At 38.2% G+C, this 19,423-nt stretch overlaps 1 protein-coding gene across 8 annotated transcripts in view; it reads left to right on the top strand.

Annotated features, from left to right (window-relative positions):
- Cask (peripheral plasma membrane protein CASK) overlaps positions 1-19,423 on the top strand; it is a 266,805-nt gene that overhangs the window by 30,514 nt on the left and 216,868 nt on the right. For 5 of the 8 annotated variants that reach the window (XM_076316662.1, XM_076316659.1, XM_076316661.1 and 2 more), the window contains exon 6: positions 13,358-13,444. The exons of 1 other annotated variant lie outside the window; for it this stretch is intronic. In XM_076316662.1, the coding sequence (XP_076172777.1) occupies positions 13,358-13,444 (87 nt within the window). Of the gene's footprint in view, positions 1-9,518; positions 9,591-13,357; positions 13,445-19,423 lie in introns of all 8 variants that reach the window. 2 more of the 8 variants (XM_076316660.1, XM_076316657.1) reach the window with 1 other exon arrangement.

Genomic DNA, 19,423 nt, shown 5'->3' with positions numbered 1-19,423 from the left:
ACTATAACTAAGGTGTAAGACTACATAGTATTTTTACTAAGGGTTCCATCTTTTATTTACTCTGGATATTTTTCATTAATCAGCTTTGAATCTCTCGATTATTACTTATTCCTATTTGGTAGATTTGGCATTAGTATAATCTTTGAATTTTTTTTAAATTTTACGCAATGCTAATTCTGTCACTTTTGATCCAGTAGCAATTTGTATTTTTCATATTAATTTTTAATTATGCAATTGCTGAATTACTTTTTAGTAATCTTGAAAATATGCAACGTCGATATATTATACTTTACGTTTGCCATAATGCATTTTTAAAATATATAATTTTTGTAAGGTCGAAACAGTAAGAGAGGGGAAGAAAAATACTACCTATCGGTTATTGTACCTGTAGAGTCGTCTACTTGTACATTAGGGTAGTTTACTAGAAGCATCAAATGACTCGTCACTTTAATAATTCACGAGCTGGCAACATATGGGTCTGGAATAATAAACTTCTTTAAACTAACTCGTCTTTACTTGTTAAGAAACTTCATACTTCTAAGAATAACTTATCACTGCGCGAGTTTGGATCAATATCGCTGTTGTTACGGTACCGAAGAAAGTGATTTGAATAATTGGCGGTGCACAAAATATGGGAAACGTTTCAGTTCTTAAATTTATCCAGATAGTTCGAATATAGAACGTGAAACTAGTTCAACAGTAACCGGATTTTCGCACGCGACTTATATTAAACAAAATTTGAAATTAAAATACAAAAACGAAGAATTACGATTAAACGGTAGGTTAGCAGTTTCGTTGCATTTTCGGGGAAATTTACCATTCGTTATTTTTTGCAGACATCAATATTTCCCCTTACAGTAACAGTTTCAGCGATCGATCGGAATAATTGAGTATTAACGTCGGTGACGTAACCCACCAAGTTCACGATGTCAAATAATTGAGGGGAATGGTGAGGTTTGTTTGATTAAACTGTTTTGAAATTGATTGTTACTTCGTTAGCTTTAGATCAATGCGAAACGAAAGGCACTGTTTCCTTTGTTGATGGACGTAACAAGGGAACCAGTAATCAAACGGGTTACGCGTGTGCCACGGCACGCTGCGATAATTGCAATGTTTCTCGTTAGACGTTCGTAAAACGTAAACGGCAATTATTGCGCGAGGAACGAGTCAATTCATTTCTACGAGCAAGTGTAGCAGAGTTGGAAAGTTATCGACCCCTCTGCCACTTCTTACCTATGTTTTCTATTGATTTTAGAAGAGAGCTAACATCGTTTGGATTCAATACAGTGAAACGGTCGCTATTAATTAACGATACTCTTAATTCTACGACAAATCCTATTAATACTGACAATGGGACACACGTACGCTTATATTCTTTGTAAAATCGAAGAGGCAGCATTCGACGTTTATTTACGAATTGTTCTCATAAATTGTTTTCCTTTGGAAAGTCGTTCGGTGATTGCGTCTTTGTTCGATTCAAACTCGATAAGAATTATAATATAACCTTTCGGTTAAAATTTCGGTTGAAGTTCACGCGGAACACGAATTGCATAACATTGGTTCAGAAACATCTGTCAGGTTGAATTGCAGTTACCTTGCGGTATACCGTCGCTAGAAAATGATCAAGATAATTCTTATATAATCTTGCTCGGTCTCGAGTAAGAAACTGCGAGACAATAGTATCCTGGTGTACGGAAATATTAAATTCTATAAATGAAAACAAACCTCGGTGTGGCACCGTAGCGAGTACTACGTTTCGGAATCGATTCTCGTTTCTCCCACCGAACGAAAAGTGTAAAGTTATTTCGCAATAAAAACACGTTCCGTGGGGGAACAATTCCGGAATATAAGATCACCTGTCCTCCCGTTTCGGCGTTTTCGCGAGTTAGGAACGTGTCGTTGCATCCCGATGGTGTTTTAACGTCGATGTTTCGAACGATATTCATATGCACGTAGTGCATCGGGTTGGTAGCTAATTTTTTTACGAACCCTAAAACGAACCACGGTTCGGTGTATAGAGGGATTCATTTTTTACGAGAACAACCTTAACGAATGTCGTTGAGCTAGGGTGACCTCATTTTCGTAAACAGCATTGTAGGAGCAGCTATAAAAGATTCAGCGGCAAGGAGATGAGCTTACCCCGTGGGTTAGAGCATTCTCGCCGCCGCTGGGGTGACATATTTGTAGACAAAGCTGATTAACGTCCCTGAAAATGAAAAGCACCGCTTAATTCCTTCAAGGGGCGATACTTCGGTAACGAATCACCGTGGAAAATGAAGCACTCCGCGGTACGGCCGATGGGGTACGAGTTTCTATGAATTGGAAATTGAATGCTGCCTCTTCGTAGCGTCCAACGACAGTACATTATTTCTTTTTCTTTCCTTCTTACACCGAAACGAACGTGTTTTTGAATGAACATTCCGTCAAGAGTACTTTCAAAGACACTCGGTGTTTTTGTATCGTCTCTCCGCTGAATGCCCTATTCTTCACTATTGGCTGGCTTGGTCGATGATTGGCAGTCGTATTCAAAATTTCTCGCTGTTCAATGTGCAGAATGCAACGGCTTTTACGGTTCTTTTTCTTCTAAAAAAAAAAAAAAAAAAAAAAAAAAACACTGAAAAAAAAAAATTCCTCCCTCGTTACTTTCCTAATGATTATCTTCGTTGGTGTCTGTTCCTTGTGATCTGTTGCTTCGATATCGCATGATTTCACGGTAAGTAGAATTTACCACTGATCGAGACACGATCAGGTCGTACGGGTTTGGATCTGTTATTAATCATTTCAGAGTACGGTGGAACCTCAATTATCCAAACTGATCACCGAACGCATATACATACACTTTACCAATTATATTAATTATATTTTAGCGGTTAAATGAAGAAAACTGAACCAGATACACCTGGAAATATGTCAATTTCGTTCCCCCTTGCGCCTTAGATTTTCAATCCTTTTGATCCGTCGATACGCACCTTCTTACTAAATATTTTATTTCATTTCTTTCCCCCTCGCACAAGTATATATTTGCGAAATCAGCTTCTAAAACATTGAATGCTTCGAAGTTTATAAGATTATTATTCTCAGCGTGACATTTTTTATCGTTTCTTCTGTATGGACAGTTTTATTATCTTTATCTTTTTCGTACCGGATGTCCCAAAATTATCCAACGAGACCGTATCGTTCCACGAACGAACGTGAGATTAAAATATCGCAAATACTTCTATACTGAATGAATTCCAAGGACGAGTAAAATTCTAGATACAATTTCAATCGCGTTGAAACACATACACGGTGCACATTATTTCTCAAGGTCGCTGCAGTTTCTCAAAGCTGTAAAAACATAATGCAAACACTTGCCCGATACAGATACCGTTAACACCGATTCGTTCGTGTATCACGATTTGTCCTTGACCCGACCTTCGGATTAAAAATTCCACAAAAAGTATCACCTACAATCTGATCGAACTCAAATGTTCGATCAAGACTGCTTCCCTGTCCGTGAATCACTGCGGACATTACTTTTACGTCATGTCAGCTTGCCAATCTTGTTAGAGAAATAGAGTGGCGAGGTAATTAAATTTTTTGCTGGGAACAGCACCTTGGTCACCTTTAGTCACGGTCGAAGGTGATTCGGTTAGTTTATTCGGCTTGGTAAATACTCGAATTATCCTTCTTATTTACGAATACACCGGTCAGAGTTTCGCTGGACAATTTTCGGACATCCTACGCAATATACCGAAACATTTTCCACCGTTCGTGCATCGATAAAACCCAGTATTTTATTAATGATCGTCCACAGCGGCGTAACTGTGGGAAGTCTGACCCAGTCTATGGCGAGAATGCCGAAGAACAAAGGGGTAGGTACACTTGGCGGAAGGAATATAGTGAGGTACTCGAAGCACACTCGAGTGGTATGGAAAGCGACACCCTTAGGGGTGCAAATTACCAAATGTCCTTTTCACCGCATAGAGTAGCGAGAGGTTCGCCACACCTATGCCCTTGATGCGCCGAAATGCTTCACCCTTTGCGGTTTTCGAGTCAAATATTGACATTTTATTCGAAAAAAAAAAAACGACCGAGTGGTGAATCAGTTTATGAAAATGATCGATCGTGTCCAGGTCGTTGAAGAATTTTTTAAATACAACGTCGCGTGGCTCGTCGATCGATCGGTAATAATTCAAACAACGATCTTAAACGTTACTCTAGAATTTAATTCGGGTCTGATGAGATATACTCGGAGAGAGTAGGCCACAAAGCGTTAACCCCTCGGAGACGACGCGATATCAGCCTGAATAGATAAGATTCAAGTTGTTATGTATTTTGAAACAAGTTATATCAAAGACAAGATGTTGATAAAATATGCGCACCGACGTTCACCACGCTACCATTGAACGATAAGGTTTCATTCATGAGCGTAAAAATGTATTGCAAAACATCCACGCGCGGAGAAAATTTGTGGGTCGCCGTACAGGCGACGAGGTCCGTGGGATCCGCACACAGTGTCCAAAAAGTATACAGATAATTCAGCTGGTCTCCACCGCGTACTGTTTTTACGTCCTCACTCTATTTCTACCGCCGAGTGTACACAGTGCGCGCGCGAGCACACTCGTTATTGCGTTTCCAGAAAATTCTGAAGCCATGGCGCGAGGAAGGTGGGATGTTGAAGAGGGAAGGTAAGTAGTGCGCAGCAAGTTCACTCGTTGTTGCATTTAGAAAAAATCCCGAACCTTTGGCAAGGAGACGGGGAAGCAAAAGGGACGTGCGTACAACGCGCAGGCGTGTCGAGACCCACACGTACGACAAAAACGGTGAAAAGGGCCCACGAAGTGTTCTCCGTTTTGTTCATTTCTACGGGACTGATTTATGGTACGGTAAATGGGAACGTGAAGAAATTCTACGTTTGGCTCGTAACCAAAAATCTAAACCGCGCAACAACCTAACCTAACTTGACTTCGTTCGAGTTCACCTGTTTATTTTCGTGTCTGTTCAATTTGTATTTTTTTTTCATTTTTCTAATTCCGCTTTTCTGTTATTCTCTTTTTCTTTTTTCTTCGATCTTGAGGCCCTTTGGCCTCCCCGATTCGAAGCGTTCCGGTAAAATTAGAACGTAACGAAACTTTTTCGCGTCGCTAATAGAGGGCACACGCTGACGGGCGGCCATTTTTTGCAGTCTGTGAGACATTTGTAGCAGAAAGCTCGCTACTTCGGGCGCATTCGTCTTCGTAGATTCTTACCTATCCGTCTTCTGGAACAGCACGACAAGCTTTCGAATTTCTTCCAAACGTAATAGTGAATTTTCTCATGCGCAGTGCTGATCTCCCCTGCTTATCCCTCCGACAACATAGATTTACAATTTTGAGGAAACGCAATAGCGAGTGTAATGGCGCGCGCATTACTTACCAACCCCGGGGCAACTCCGCCCCTTCGTCCTATGTTCCAGAACTCCAATAGTTATTACACACTTCACCACTTTTTGCATTATTTTTCCTTCGTTTACCGCCGACTTTCATCGGAATTTATCGCATGCCTCTTCAATAGTATATTCTTTACGTCAGTTATACATTAGCCGTTAAACAACCACAAATCCCGAATGTCCTTAATTTTCGACACGTATTTCTCAGTTTCGATTCATTTGATCACCCTCCGAGTCTTGCGATTGTATCTTTAATTACACGTTTAGTATGCTAACATTACGATAATACATTTCTGTTGTTGTCAGCAATACTTCTCGTAATTCGGTTCGAACCGAACCATTGACACCGTTTGGATAATCGAACGTTCAAATATTCATATATTCGGGGCTCAGCTGTAGTATCAACCCTTCGGGGTTGACAGGTACCATATGGGGCCATAAGGAGGTGTCTTTGTAAGTCGACAGATACTATATGGGGACAAGTAGCAATGGGCTTAAGAGTGAACGGATCTTCTTCAAAATAAGAAGATATCGATGCTTTTGAACGTTTAGAAAGAGTTTCTTTAAAAGTGTCTAAAGATGAAACAGAGGGTTGAAATAATAATGGAAAGTATTACGAGAGTATAAATATTTTTGTGTTACTTTATTCGAGAATGAAATTTTATTTAACCTATTTCCTTTACAATGTTCAGAGAGATCTATTTCGTATGGTATCGACGTTATAGAGAGCACAAAATGGTTAATGTTAATTTTCAAACACGAATATATAGAATTCTGATAACTGCAACGAAACATGGCTGAGAATCATTGCAAGTATCGAAATTCATGCAACTATCGAGGTAACTGATCCAGGAAAAAGCAGTATATCCCCACTACGTACGATCGCTACTTCGTATCCCTTCCACCTTCAACTTCACTCGTTGCTAAACGACCACCCCTCTTGTCAACACAATAGAACAAACGAGGTTCTCGTGCAATTATCGAGGTTCTGCTGCATACGCCGTACGTTTTGAATTTCATAGAAAACACGAAGGTCTTGAAGCTCTTTCTTTAAAAGAATCGAAATATCGGAAACAATTAAAAACCATAATAATAGAAGTAATAATCGTTGATTAAAATTATCGAGCGAAATATGGAGTGTCCAACGAGTAGTGCAGGCTTTTGTGAATCGAAAAGTATTTTAAATCGGTAGAATAACACAGGGTCGAATACTTGGGTAAAATATTACGCTTGCGGTAACTGCGGCTCTTGTTGATGGTTTGTAGAGGTTGTATACACAGTTATTTAATAATATGTCCGAGGATTTACAGAGAAAACTCCTTGTGTCCCCTATGGTCGTCGACCGCAAAGGATTCATTTTAGCTACTTTTTGTTACGATCGTTATTTAAGTTCATAGTTAAGAATCACACTCAAGGTATTCGTAAACATTGTGTCCCGAAAAGCAACACTCTTCGTGATCATTGATTCGTTGTTTTTCTTACCACACCATGAGAAACAAGTTTCGCCAGACGTTCATTCGTATCGCCGTTAAGAGCCGTTGATAAAATGCACTTTGTTGTATCAATCGATCTATTTCACTCAGTACTCGAGCGTAAATGGCCAGTTCCCCATTCATGCTCCGTGATTCGCATGGAATCAATAAATCATTCAGTTCGAGTAGTCACGGGTAAAACTATTTCCACCTAGCCGGTAATCCACGCGAAAAACTGATGGAAACACAGGAACGAATATCACGATATATTCTTCCTGCAAGATGTGCAGTATTGATCCAGTTGTTTGTGAAAGAATGTTAGACGGGATCTGGAAGAGTACACTGTGACTCGTTGCAATTGAGAGTTGGGCACAATTTTATTTGAAAAATTTGGGGAGGAATCGGTAATCGACGTAATTGAAAATATATGTAATTTAAAAATGAAAGAGATTTTAATTGTACGACGATACAATAAATTACCGTACAAATACCTATTCGTTATTATAATACGTATCGGTCCATTTTTTTGCATCATTTTCTGGTATTGGTTTCTTATTTCTTCGACAGTACAATATTTATTCGTTACCGAATTAGTGTTAATTATGAAACGTGTACTGTGTGGAATAAATGTATGTCAAATATTGGTTTCGCATATTTTACTTTCGTTGGCTTCTATCGATTGATTTATTTCAAACGTCTTATCTGAAATTTTATTGTTATTTTAACAATCTTGGTAAAATCGAGGAATTATCAAGAGTCGATCGACTAAATAACTCGAAAAATTATTCGAGTAGTGTGTATACAAATATTTATTACGAATAATGAATAAGTATGAGACGGATAAAGTAGGGAAACATTTAAAGTGTATAAAGTTCGTACATTTATAATACAAAATGGAAGAATGAAATTATTTTTTTCTACATAGGTATATATTTAAAAATATAATTGTTAAGATAAGTCTCTGAAAAGTTTCGGATACATATTTGTCTTAAATAAATGATTCGAATAGTGCCCAATTCTACGAATAAAAGGGATAATATTTTAATGTTTCGTGGCATAAAGTTTTTGTCACAATTCACTTAAAAGTTCGCTTGAAACAGTGAAACGTTAATTCCGCCGAAATGTCTGCTACCATTCAGGCATTCAAGTTTGAAACTAATTCGGCATACCTAACAAGAAGAACAGTGCAAATATCTTCTTCTTCTTCTTCTTCTTCTTCTTCGGCAACGTATCTCGAGAAGTAGCATACTATTCTTCGTATCTTTGAAAACTGCATCGTCTCAGATTCATGAATTGTTCAACGAATTGCACACCGGAGTTCAGTAAGCACAAAGTCATTCCATTTGTGAGTTTTCATAAGAAAAAGAATAAAATTTAACCCTGTTATCGATATTAAAATTAATAACTTTCGTATTCGTTATTCGATCGACATCCTGTCAACTCAGTTTCATTATAAAGCGTTAATTGCACCGTCTGCGTAACAGTGAAAAAGTATTGTTGCTTGCAAGCAGCTGTTTTGTCGTGTAACGTTTTTAACGACGAAAAATTAACGTTCGGTATTTTATCGGGCGTTTTCTTTGACTCGTTCGCTGTCCCGAAAGCAATTTAAATGCTTCAAGTTGGGCGAAAATCCATTTATTAATACTTCCTTTTTTCCCCATCTAACAACGGTAAAAAGAGAGAGAAAAATTATTTGCTGGCTACGGAATTGATTGCTTTTCGCAATAACCCGGCAAACGAAATAAAAACGAAAGTGACAGTAATTGGCAGAAAAATCAAACAATCTTAACCTTTTCAGGGATTATTTTAAATGTAGTAACGTAGCGGTTACTGGATTAAACTTGTGAATAAACATTCATAATTTAGTCTTACAATTGTACAATATGACAATATCGTCGCAAGATTTGTAGATATCGGAGATGTCAATATCAGTCTGAATGTTTGTTTATTTTAAACGAAATAATTAATCCCTGTCGTGGTTAAACCGAAATCAAAAATACCTCAAATTATAATTGACAAAATTATATTATACTCGATAATGAAGTATTTTGTTGATTTCATTTTCAAAAAAATTCACCATTATCTTTGTACATACTGTCCAAAAGATTTGCTTGCAAAGAAAAAAATATATTCGATTACTTATTATTATATACCGTACAATTTTCGACCCTCCTTTCGGGTCGCCTTCGGAAATAATAAAAGATCCATTAATCCGTCGAAAAAACTCGAAAATTAACGAATAAAGACGCAAACGGAGAAACTCTAACGTCCACAAATTTGAACGTTGATTTCTCTCACTGTTCGACAATTTTCGCAATGTTTCTTCTGCTACACTAACGTATCATTTATTATTCCCGTGGAAGACCTGAAAACAAGGTTCGAAAACGTTACAGACTTGCACGGACTAAGTTGCACTGTCGTAAAAAAAAAAAATCATTTATAAAATTAAATCGATACACACAAGGAAAAGAGGGTAAAGTTAAATATTCCGAGATTCGTTCGATTGTGTCGATGAACAACGCGTAGTCCACTTTGAGCGTTCTATATTATTATAATTGAACGGCAACGCGTGGAAAGAGCGTCGGTCGGTAAAATACAAATTCTGATAACTTGAAATTTGGTTTGAATGAATACAGAGTGTTACACGACCGAGTATGGGCAGTGTCTGAGCCCAAAGGGGCAGCTCTACTTGAAGGTCGACAGCGAGGGTAAGCCTGACCTAACCTTTAATCATCGCTTCCGCAGGAGCCTTGTATCATCATGCCATATGTATCACACTCACACAATCACACCTACACGTACACATAAACAAACACACAACTCCCTCTCATATATATTATATATACATATATATATATATATAAATATATTTATCACGTTCACACCGATTGTATTATGCTACATCTTAACCCGATCCGTGTGTCCCTCTCACGTTACTGTACTCTAGAAGCTGCCACTGCTTGCTTGCTTGCTTTTTCGCGTTCAGATTTCCAACCACGAGTCGCTAACAAGTCGCTCGACATGCAAGCTGGAGATTCTCCATTGAATCACTTCAGTGTTCCCATCGAACTTTCAACCGATACGGATTCAACTTGAAAGAATGCTCCTTGACGAGAAAAGAAAGAAAAGAAAAAAAAACAGAAAAGAAATGAAATAAAAAAAGAACCACCCTCACTGAAACCTCCTTTATATCGTGTACACCTTTTCCATTCTCTCGCGCGTTTCCCCTCACGATATTGATAGTTGTACAGGGTGTTCCGTGATTCTCCGTAGACAAATAGATGGAAAATGTTCGAAGAATGTTCTCGTACGAGGCTTCGATTCCGAGAAAATCTCCGACGGAAATCGGTACTGCGTGCACGTATACCGAGCGTGACGTCTCGGTTTTTTCGACCTCGGGTATTTTTCTGCATTAACTTCACAATATGTCCGACTTAACCCCTTGACGCGTGAAGAATTTCCGACGGATATAAATTATTAAACTCGACACTTTTTTCACGACGAAAGAGACATTTTTTGAAACTCTCGCGAGAGATAAATGTCGCGCGGTATACGTCATTCCTTCATGATGAAACAACGCGAATCGGAAAATATATTTTCGAGAATTTAACGGTATAACATTATAGTTGATCGAGGGGTTGAGAGGAAATGCGTGATTGTTTTTTATCGTTACTCGGAGATACAAAAATTGTTCGACTTTGAGGGAGAAAAATTGATTTTGTTCACACTCGTTCGATTTTTGTAATGTTAAATATCGAGTTTGGTTATCATCGTTAGATTATGGTGTAAAAATAATTAAATCGACAGCAATGTGTTCGTGTGTTCTCGGTTGTTCGAAAATTGCCGAAATCAATCGGCAATAATGCATCCACTGTTGTTGCAGTCAAATTGCACTCGAGTAACTGAATCGACGAGAAACGTAAACGAGCCTAATCTCCTCCTACGTGCTCTACGTTATTCAAATACCACCGTCGTTTTTTTTTTTCGAAAGCAGCGTCTCGACGCGGTTAAAAATTGAATCGGTTATTGTCTAAACGAGCCACTGAAAACACAACGATGATTATAAACGTAGCGCAAGTCAGTTATTTCTTCATCATAAATTGAAACGGGTGACTAAACTCGACGTTTTTTTACCAATATTCGTGCGAGCGTCTAGTAAATAATTGATGAAATGTGCACTCGAGTGACTTCGTCGAGTGTGTTTTTGATCACGCGATGATATAGGCGTAATGAAAACGTATGATTCCATTTCAGAAATGAAAGTGGCGCGTGGAAACGATTCCAATAATATAAAAAATTATACCGATCCATCGTTACATTTTCTTCTCCAAATTGAACGACTTTTGCACCAATTTTTGTCTCTCCGATAAGCGTGCAAAAAAGAAAAAAAAAATGATAAATAAACGCAATAAATATTTCCAAACACGTTGATCTACCAATCGGCAATTTCACCATGGAAACGTTACTTTCCACCAATATTCGTAAAATCGAGATATCGTTCGTACCTGGACATCGATTTTCTTAAAAACGAAACTTCGTACCCAAATTACTTTGATGTGCTATTCTGAATATAATATTCGTGTATACGCACACCTTTGATTAATTTCCATCCAAGACCATAATTTCCATCCCTGATTGTTCCATTCCACCTGTGTATAGTTATATCTTTATTAGTGGCATTGATGTACTGTTACGAATTCCATTCACATTGGTGTACCATTTTTGTATCTATAAATGGAGTAGCTTCACATTTCGATGTTAATCCGTTCACTACCGTTCTCAGGCGAGTAAAAGGAGCACAGTGACACACAGTAGGAGCGAACTGGCCCACAGATTCTCGTAATAAGTATTCTAATGACGATCACTCGGTCGTGCAATGATACCGATAATAGCGATTACGCCCGAGTTTAATCTCGGAGCGACGATACATCGAAACTACGATAATCGTGTCGACGAGCTGAGCATTCGAGCTCGTGGGGGCACGTTGCACCGAAAAAGAATTGCATAGAAAATGTTCCCCCTCCCCCGAGCGCTCTGACCCGTGTTAACACTAAACCTACCAAGACCGATCAAACGATTTAAAAATTTCGATTAAAAATGTTTCTATATACAATTGCATCGCCTTTAAACTTCACGACTCTTAAAATATACTCGCAATACATTTGTCAATATTCGTTTCATTTTTGAATGTTTGTTTTTCGAGGAGAATTTGTCACTCTGAAATCAGTAGAATTGTATACAGGGTGTAGAAGTATAATCACGAGTAATTTTCGACAAGTGTGTCGATAGTGATTAAAATTTCATCGAAGAAAACTAGGCTTGTTGGAGTAATTCGTGCAAATAGAAAGGAGCAAAATTGGCAAAACAGGAAATGAACAATGTGGCACGTCTCTAAACGGAATTGTATCGTTCGGATAATTGTACTCTGACAATTTACAAATTTGAACCGAATAAAAAGGTACCTGTTCTTAATTCGATGCATGACTCCGTAGAAGTTGAGGAAAACGGAGACAATTAGATCGTATAATAAATTCAAATTCGTTGTAGATGAGAAAGTACACGGTATACTCTAAATCTCGGAGATGGCCTTTACAGGTATTTTTCAATATCCTGGACTCGGCCGCCTTAAATGCTTGGGTTTCGTACAAAGAAACCACGGGAGATGGAATTTCGAGGCAAGAATTTTATATTTCAATTGGGAGAGGAGCCTACCGCCGAATATCGAAAAGAGCAACAGTCAGGCGAAAAAGATCAAGCGACACCAATCGCGGATATAAATACTTGAAACACGGTAAACGTGCCGTATTAAATATTACCAAGGCAACAAGACTAACAAAATCTATTTCGATTGCACTCGTCTGGTTTTTGTACCGTTAAATATCGAGTTTCATTCGATCAATTAAATCGATGGTAGAGCTGCCTAATCTGTCTAAAATGTAAACAATACGTCTATTGAAAATGTACAATCGAGAAGTCTATCCGTAAGAAATACCATGAAAACGAACAAAATGTACATTATTTCTAAACAATGGAAACTCTATTTTTCAATGTCGAATCGGTTATTATTTTCATTCTAAACAATAGAAACTATACTTTTTAACTGTCGAATTGGCTATTATTTTCATTCTAAACAATAGAAACTATACTTTTCACTATTGAATCGGCTATTATTTTCATTCTAAAAAATAGAAACTATACTTATCACTATTGAATCGGCTGTTATCTTCGTTCCGTATTAAGAGATATAAGTTGCTTCTCGCATTCGGTAAGAATAGGTAAGCATGAAGTGTCGGTAGGTTTAGTGTTAATTCGATTCTCCGATACAACGACACAAACACAGGTTTGTCTTTCTCTACGAATAACGGCGACGACGATAAGATTCCTTATCGTTGACGATGGCGTTCTTTCCCCCCCGAACCACCACTTGATATTACTCCAACGATAACGATCCTTCTCCCATATGTTCTTTCGATAGGACCAACGTCCACGGGCTGCAATTTCCCTTTCGAGGACCTGACCGACGCCGAGGATTCGCTAGTGAGCGACACGGAAGATAATATCGGTACTCGTATTGCCTGCCACACTTGCATAATAACGAAAACCGGGGGTAGAGCACGAGACGGGCGTAGAAAGAAAACGGGAGACAGGGAGAAAGAAAGGAAAAGGGAGCTTCGATTTTTCTTCTTTTCCTTTTCTTTCTTTTTTTTTTTTTTTTTTTTCCTTCGAATACGTTATTGTGCGCCACCGTTTCCACTTCTCCCCCGTGCAGTCGCGAATTATACAGTCGGGTAACACGCGAAAAATGTAACGTGCTCGCTCGATACGTCGCCGTGTGAAAAAAAAAAGAAAAAAAAAAAAGAAGAAAGAAGGAAAGATCTCACGACCTTTGTCGGTACCGTTCCTCAGCTACAGTTCTATCGACCGACCCTCCTCTTGCTTTGTGACCATTGAAATATCGATCGAACGTGTTGTTTTCGATGCAATGATACGCACAAGTCGTTCTACCCCCGTGTCGTTCGGTCATGTCAGCTTCAGACGAACACGTAGCGTCTGTATGGACACTCCACTAGACCTACGTGCGGTAGTTTGTTCCTGTAAAATCGTTGTGCAGGCTCGCGTAGTGACACGTACACGTTCTGTCGTCGAGCTAATATCCGAGGAATGAGACAGAGAGGCCCGTCTTTTATTTGTTTTCGTTTTTCTTTTTTCGATTTTTTTTTTTAAATTTGTTTTCTTCTGTCTGTCCCCCACTCCCATACGTCGACGTGTTTCGTTTCTGTAGCGTGCGAATGAGTCGAGTATTGCTTCGTCATTGTAGGGATTCGACGATTGAAGGGTTCATTACGATTGTATTTACGTAATTGGATACGGAGTGTTTCCAGCGATTATTTATCGCCGGTTGTATCGAAACACGTGGATATAAGTTCAGGGGTGATTTCGAGACTTGGAAATAACGAAACAAGTGTGTGTGTGTACTTGTGAACGTTCGTTCAATTTGAGATTGTTCACGAGTTGGAGGCATTTTGGTGTTTCGTTGCAAACCGATATAATGTATAGTTCGCGCGCGAGAAGATTGCATTCGGGTTTATAACTGGTTCTATTCGTTCAGAGACTGTTTGGAAAAGGATGTAGTTTCCTCGTACGCATTCGAGGAGATCCATGAACGATTAGAAACAGTCATGATAATTCTAGATGCAATCTTCTTGCACGCGTACTATAGACAACTCACAGAAGCCTTGTCTCAAAGAAAATGCCCTAAGCGAAAATGCTCTGACCTTCGATACGAGCTTTTAGACGTCTTCTCGTCGACCTTTCGTTACATTTAAAAATTTCGTTCGATTAGATTCGTTGGCAAGCTTCTTCGATACACTGTGATTCAATGTTATTCAACGTTGCACTCTAAATGATAAATTTCAGTCTATCCTCCCTATGCAAAAATCGAATTCAAGTCCAAGGATCGAGGTGACAGACAACTCCCTCGTGTCCAATTTGTATAATTCGAAATCGCTTATTTAAAAATTGTTCGACGAACGATTAAAACGAGGTTGATCGTCATAAATCGCATCGTGCATCACGTATGCCGCACAATTTCGGCTAGGATGTCTCCCAATAATTGATTGAAATCGTTTCTTGAAAAATTGGTTCAATATTCGTCGGTGAATCATCCAGTTATAAAAACGATCCGGTTAAATGATCACTAAATATTCCTGACTCTAAATTTATGGTGCCTCGATTCTGCGAAAGGCGCTTTTTCCCCACCGGTGTGTACACACGGTCGAAGAAGTAACAAAAAAATGTTTTCCGATAGAATTTGCACCGACTGGTTGAAAAAAGAATAATGAATTTAAATCGTTATTCCGAATCATTTGTAATTCAATGCACCGTCTCTGGTAACTTTGGGTTCACCGGTGAGCAATATCGAATGTAGAAAATTCTGATTAGCAACACAAATCCGTAAATAACCATACGCAGAAGGTCACTACTGAAAGAACCTCGGTACGAGTAGTCCTTCATCCTTTAGCATGTGGTACATTTGCACCTACTTGTTATGCAGTATTCTCCAAACAATCGAGTGTTCCAAGGTATCCATTCTTGTGATTGTTCGAGCTATTTTTATCATTTTTACCGTTCTCTCGAATCACTGGACAGTGGTTCTAGATTTTCCATCGAACGAAATACATTTCCGAAACGAACCATCGATATCCTCTTCTTCTGTTCTTTCGTATATTTTCCTGTTTTTCTCTCGAGGAAAATCTTCCGTACGCAACTGTCCGACCATAGCAATTTTGCAATTAGCAAAACCATATATTAAACGTCTATCTGCCATTTCTGCATTCCTCTGCTCCGCCTTTATCATTTCAAACGGAAACTATTGCATTACTGGAATCGTTAAACACGTACGTACTAATCTTACACAGAAAATACCGATGCATTTCGTAGAGTATTATGAATGTTTTTACGCACAAACGACAAGGTTGCACGTGAGGTACAACGCGTTGATAGTAAACACTCAAATGTCAGCAATTACGCTGGCTCGGTTCGTAGTGAGAATTAATGAAATATAAAAATGCCCGGCTATCTCTGGAACAAGTTCAATTGGCTCAAATATTTATACAAACTTTTTTCTTCGCTTTTATACCCAGAACTCGCCTCTGATGTTATTCCTACATGTTTCGATACACTGTGTACATTATTGCATCACTGAAGTAAATTAAATTCTAACGAGTACGAGTAATAGTCTAATACTGGATGCATTTATTTGTTCATTTCGAAATCGTACGTATACGCAAAAGTATGCGTGCATCGAAGTGCACGTGTTGTAATTTTGTAAAATAAAAATACCGTGTACCGTCGATAAAAAATTTTATGGAGAAGTTTGTCATATTTATTGACACTTCCTTCACGTAAAAAACCTTTCAAAGTTTTCCTTTTTTGTTTTTGGTCTGTTTCGTTCAAGAATTGCCCGACTGTCGGGCTTATTTGTGTCGTCATTGTTCGTAGCGGTAGACTAGCCTGTCTCTGTGTGTCCGCCTCTCTGTATGTATTTGTGTTTGTCTATCGTTTATTATCTGTGACGGATTGTCGTACATTACACCATCAATATCTTCGATAAATTGACGAGAATACTTCGCACACACAAAATGTAAATGCAACGTGTACAGACATGTGCAGACAAATTACAGTGTATACGTTTCACACAAGGATACACTTCTTCGAAGTAACGTTTTTTAACGAAGTTTTTAAATAGTCATCGTTCAAAGAACCTCGTACTTGTGAAATTATTACTACGGATACAATGTAATTATTGAATGTAAGCGTAAAAGGTTCACCGTTTGGCAGGAAATAATTAAATAAAAAATTGAAAAATGTGTTCCGAAATTTCTTCCAAATAAGATACAGAAGTGTGATTCACAGATGGCTCATCGCACAGGATTTGTCAGAAATATGATTATTTACTATAGAACCGTTTGTAAAAAGTGAACGCGTTGATCCAGTTTTCTAGACTTTCACTGTTAAGAATTAGGTCAACCCAACCACCTCGCGTAGAGATAATCGGTTGATGAACAACCTTCGCGTACAGTAAACATTTTAATACACCGATAGAGATAAAATTTATAGTGCAATAAAATTATTCCATATAAAAACGATAAGTTTACCCTGAACAGTACCATTACGATACTACATCGCTTTAAAGGGAAACGTAGGTAATACTCAACTTGCGATGCACAAGTGACATAAAAAATAATGTACTTCTCTTTATTCTTTAAAGCGACACAAAATTTGTGCGAGCAATTTTAATTCAATGCATCTATCCTTCCAACAACTGCACAACGCCATGAATATACAATTTTGCAAACATTCCACTCATCTTTATTTATGTATTGTTCGCTGAAATTGAACGCAATGATGACCAATTACCTGAAAATTATTCATCACGATTGGCGAGTGCTTTGTCAATTTTATAATAGACATTGGACGAGGCAAACGTTGTGCAAATATTTTCCGCACTTGAAGAACTTAAGACGACCGTGTTTAATGTTATTAACTTACGAAACGAGTGACTATGGTGAAACCACGAACTGTAAAATTAACGAAAAGATTCGAGTGTACGATTAAAAATATTTGATCACATAGATAATCACAGAATTTATCGAGCCACACTATTTTGCAATCTGTACTATGCATGTATGTTACACCTTGCACAATGTTTTTACTTTACTGCTGTTGAAAATGATATGTATACCTCGATGATCTTTTCTTCACGTTCGTTTTAAAGAATTGAAAAATTGTTCTCCACTTATCGATGTTACCTTACGTGTAGCTCGGCGTACTTTCCTCACTTGTTTCTCATTTGTTATGCTCTATATTTCGTACTGTATGCGTATGATAATTTTGACCTACTTTTATGCATTTTCATACGATTACGACAGGTACCTGGATCATTCTTCTTTCGTTTTCAATGCTATTTTATATTTTCCCATTCTTATAAATGTTGCATTTGCTTTATAATTAAGCCGCTCGATATTGAAAAAAGAAACGATCGATCTGCTACGCGAAGAAACTCGCTGAAAATTATTTCCATTACAAATATGCATCACCAGCTCCGTGTTTCTCTTAATATACTTTACATGCATTGTGCATATTGTATACAGGGTGATTTGTTGAAAACAGAAGTCCTATTTATCTCTACGTGAAAAATAAAAATCAAATATCTACGGTGAAAATCGATCGATTTCGTAAGCTGATTTTGACAAACAATTGATCTCAAACGTCATTGTGGTCGACGTGCTCGCTATCATTGGATACTTCTTATGTATCGTCCTTTTCCAATTTGTGACGATTAAAGAGTTTCTTAAAACAAATTCAATAATCGATGACACGTGTAAATTAGCGATGTGCAATGCACGAGCGAGGAGATTGTTCAGGGAATTATGGTCAATTCTACTCGTTGGTGGTCCATTTCCGTAGGGGCATCCTCGATCGTGCTTTACAATAATAATTTTCCAATTAGTATTGCCTCGACTTAGTCAATAATGACACACGTGTATCCTGAAACAAATAAAATCAAAATAATTACACAATCGTCTAATTTTAACGTCTAATCGTCTACAGATTATTGAATTTATTTATGAAAAATGATCACGCGAAAAAGAAATTGTATCAACGACCCTCGATCGTTGAAAAAAAGAAAAAAATGACTTTTGAAAAATATCGGCTCCGTGCATAATTGTAAAATACTCTGAAAAGTCATCTTTCATCCGAAAAACTTTACCAATAAAAATAATTAGGTGTTCCGTTTTAAGTAGGTCACTCTGTATAACGTTAAACTTTACCGTATAACGTATTGAATACTATTTACACTAGAATGCAACGATACAGTTATTAAAATTCACCAACGAAATGTTTCTTGCGCGTTTATGCAGTTTCTGCTTCTGGCCTTGAAAAACGCATCTCCTTTGGTCCTTGTTCATCCACGTGCGTTCATTTCTCTCTCTCTCTCTCTCTCTCTCTCTCTCTCTCTCTCTCTCTCTCTCTCTCTTTCTTTAAAGCTTCATGTCCCGTTTCTTGCAACTCTGTCTAGCCCCCCGCCCCCCCATCTACACGTTTTATATATTCGATAGTGCGCCTATAATTCACCAAAATATACATATATATATTTTCATACGTTTACATTTATATTCTGTGCTCGTACAATGTTGCTAGATGCGCCCAATGCGTTTTCTTTTCACTGAATGTACCATCCGTTTCGCATTTACATACCACACATTCGATTGTTGGCATTATACACATATTCAGCTCGGTCCAGTCGATCTAGTGTTTACGAGGAAATGTATTCGCGTCTCGTTTCCGGGCGTTTCGTTCGACACGAGCTCGAGATCGTCAATGAAACGGTACCGAATCGATCGTATGAGAAATTAAATACAACGAAATATTTTACGGGACACGGTTACTCGTTTTTCTCGTTTTCGGGATCGTTGATGAACGACGCGCGCTGTTTCGTAACTTCACGTTTGGTACTCGCGAGTCTGGCTAAACTTTC

Source organism: Ptiloglossa arizonensis, chromosome 7 (genome assembly GCF_051014685.1).
Source record: "Ptiloglossa arizonensis isolate GNS036 chromosome 7, iyPtiAriz1_principal, whole genome shotgun sequence".
Taxonomy (NCBI): domain Eukaryota; kingdom Metazoa; phylum Arthropoda; class Insecta; order Hymenoptera; family Colletidae; genus Ptiloglossa; species Ptiloglossa arizonensis.
This window is presented reverse-complemented; position numbering and strand designations above follow the sequence as displayed.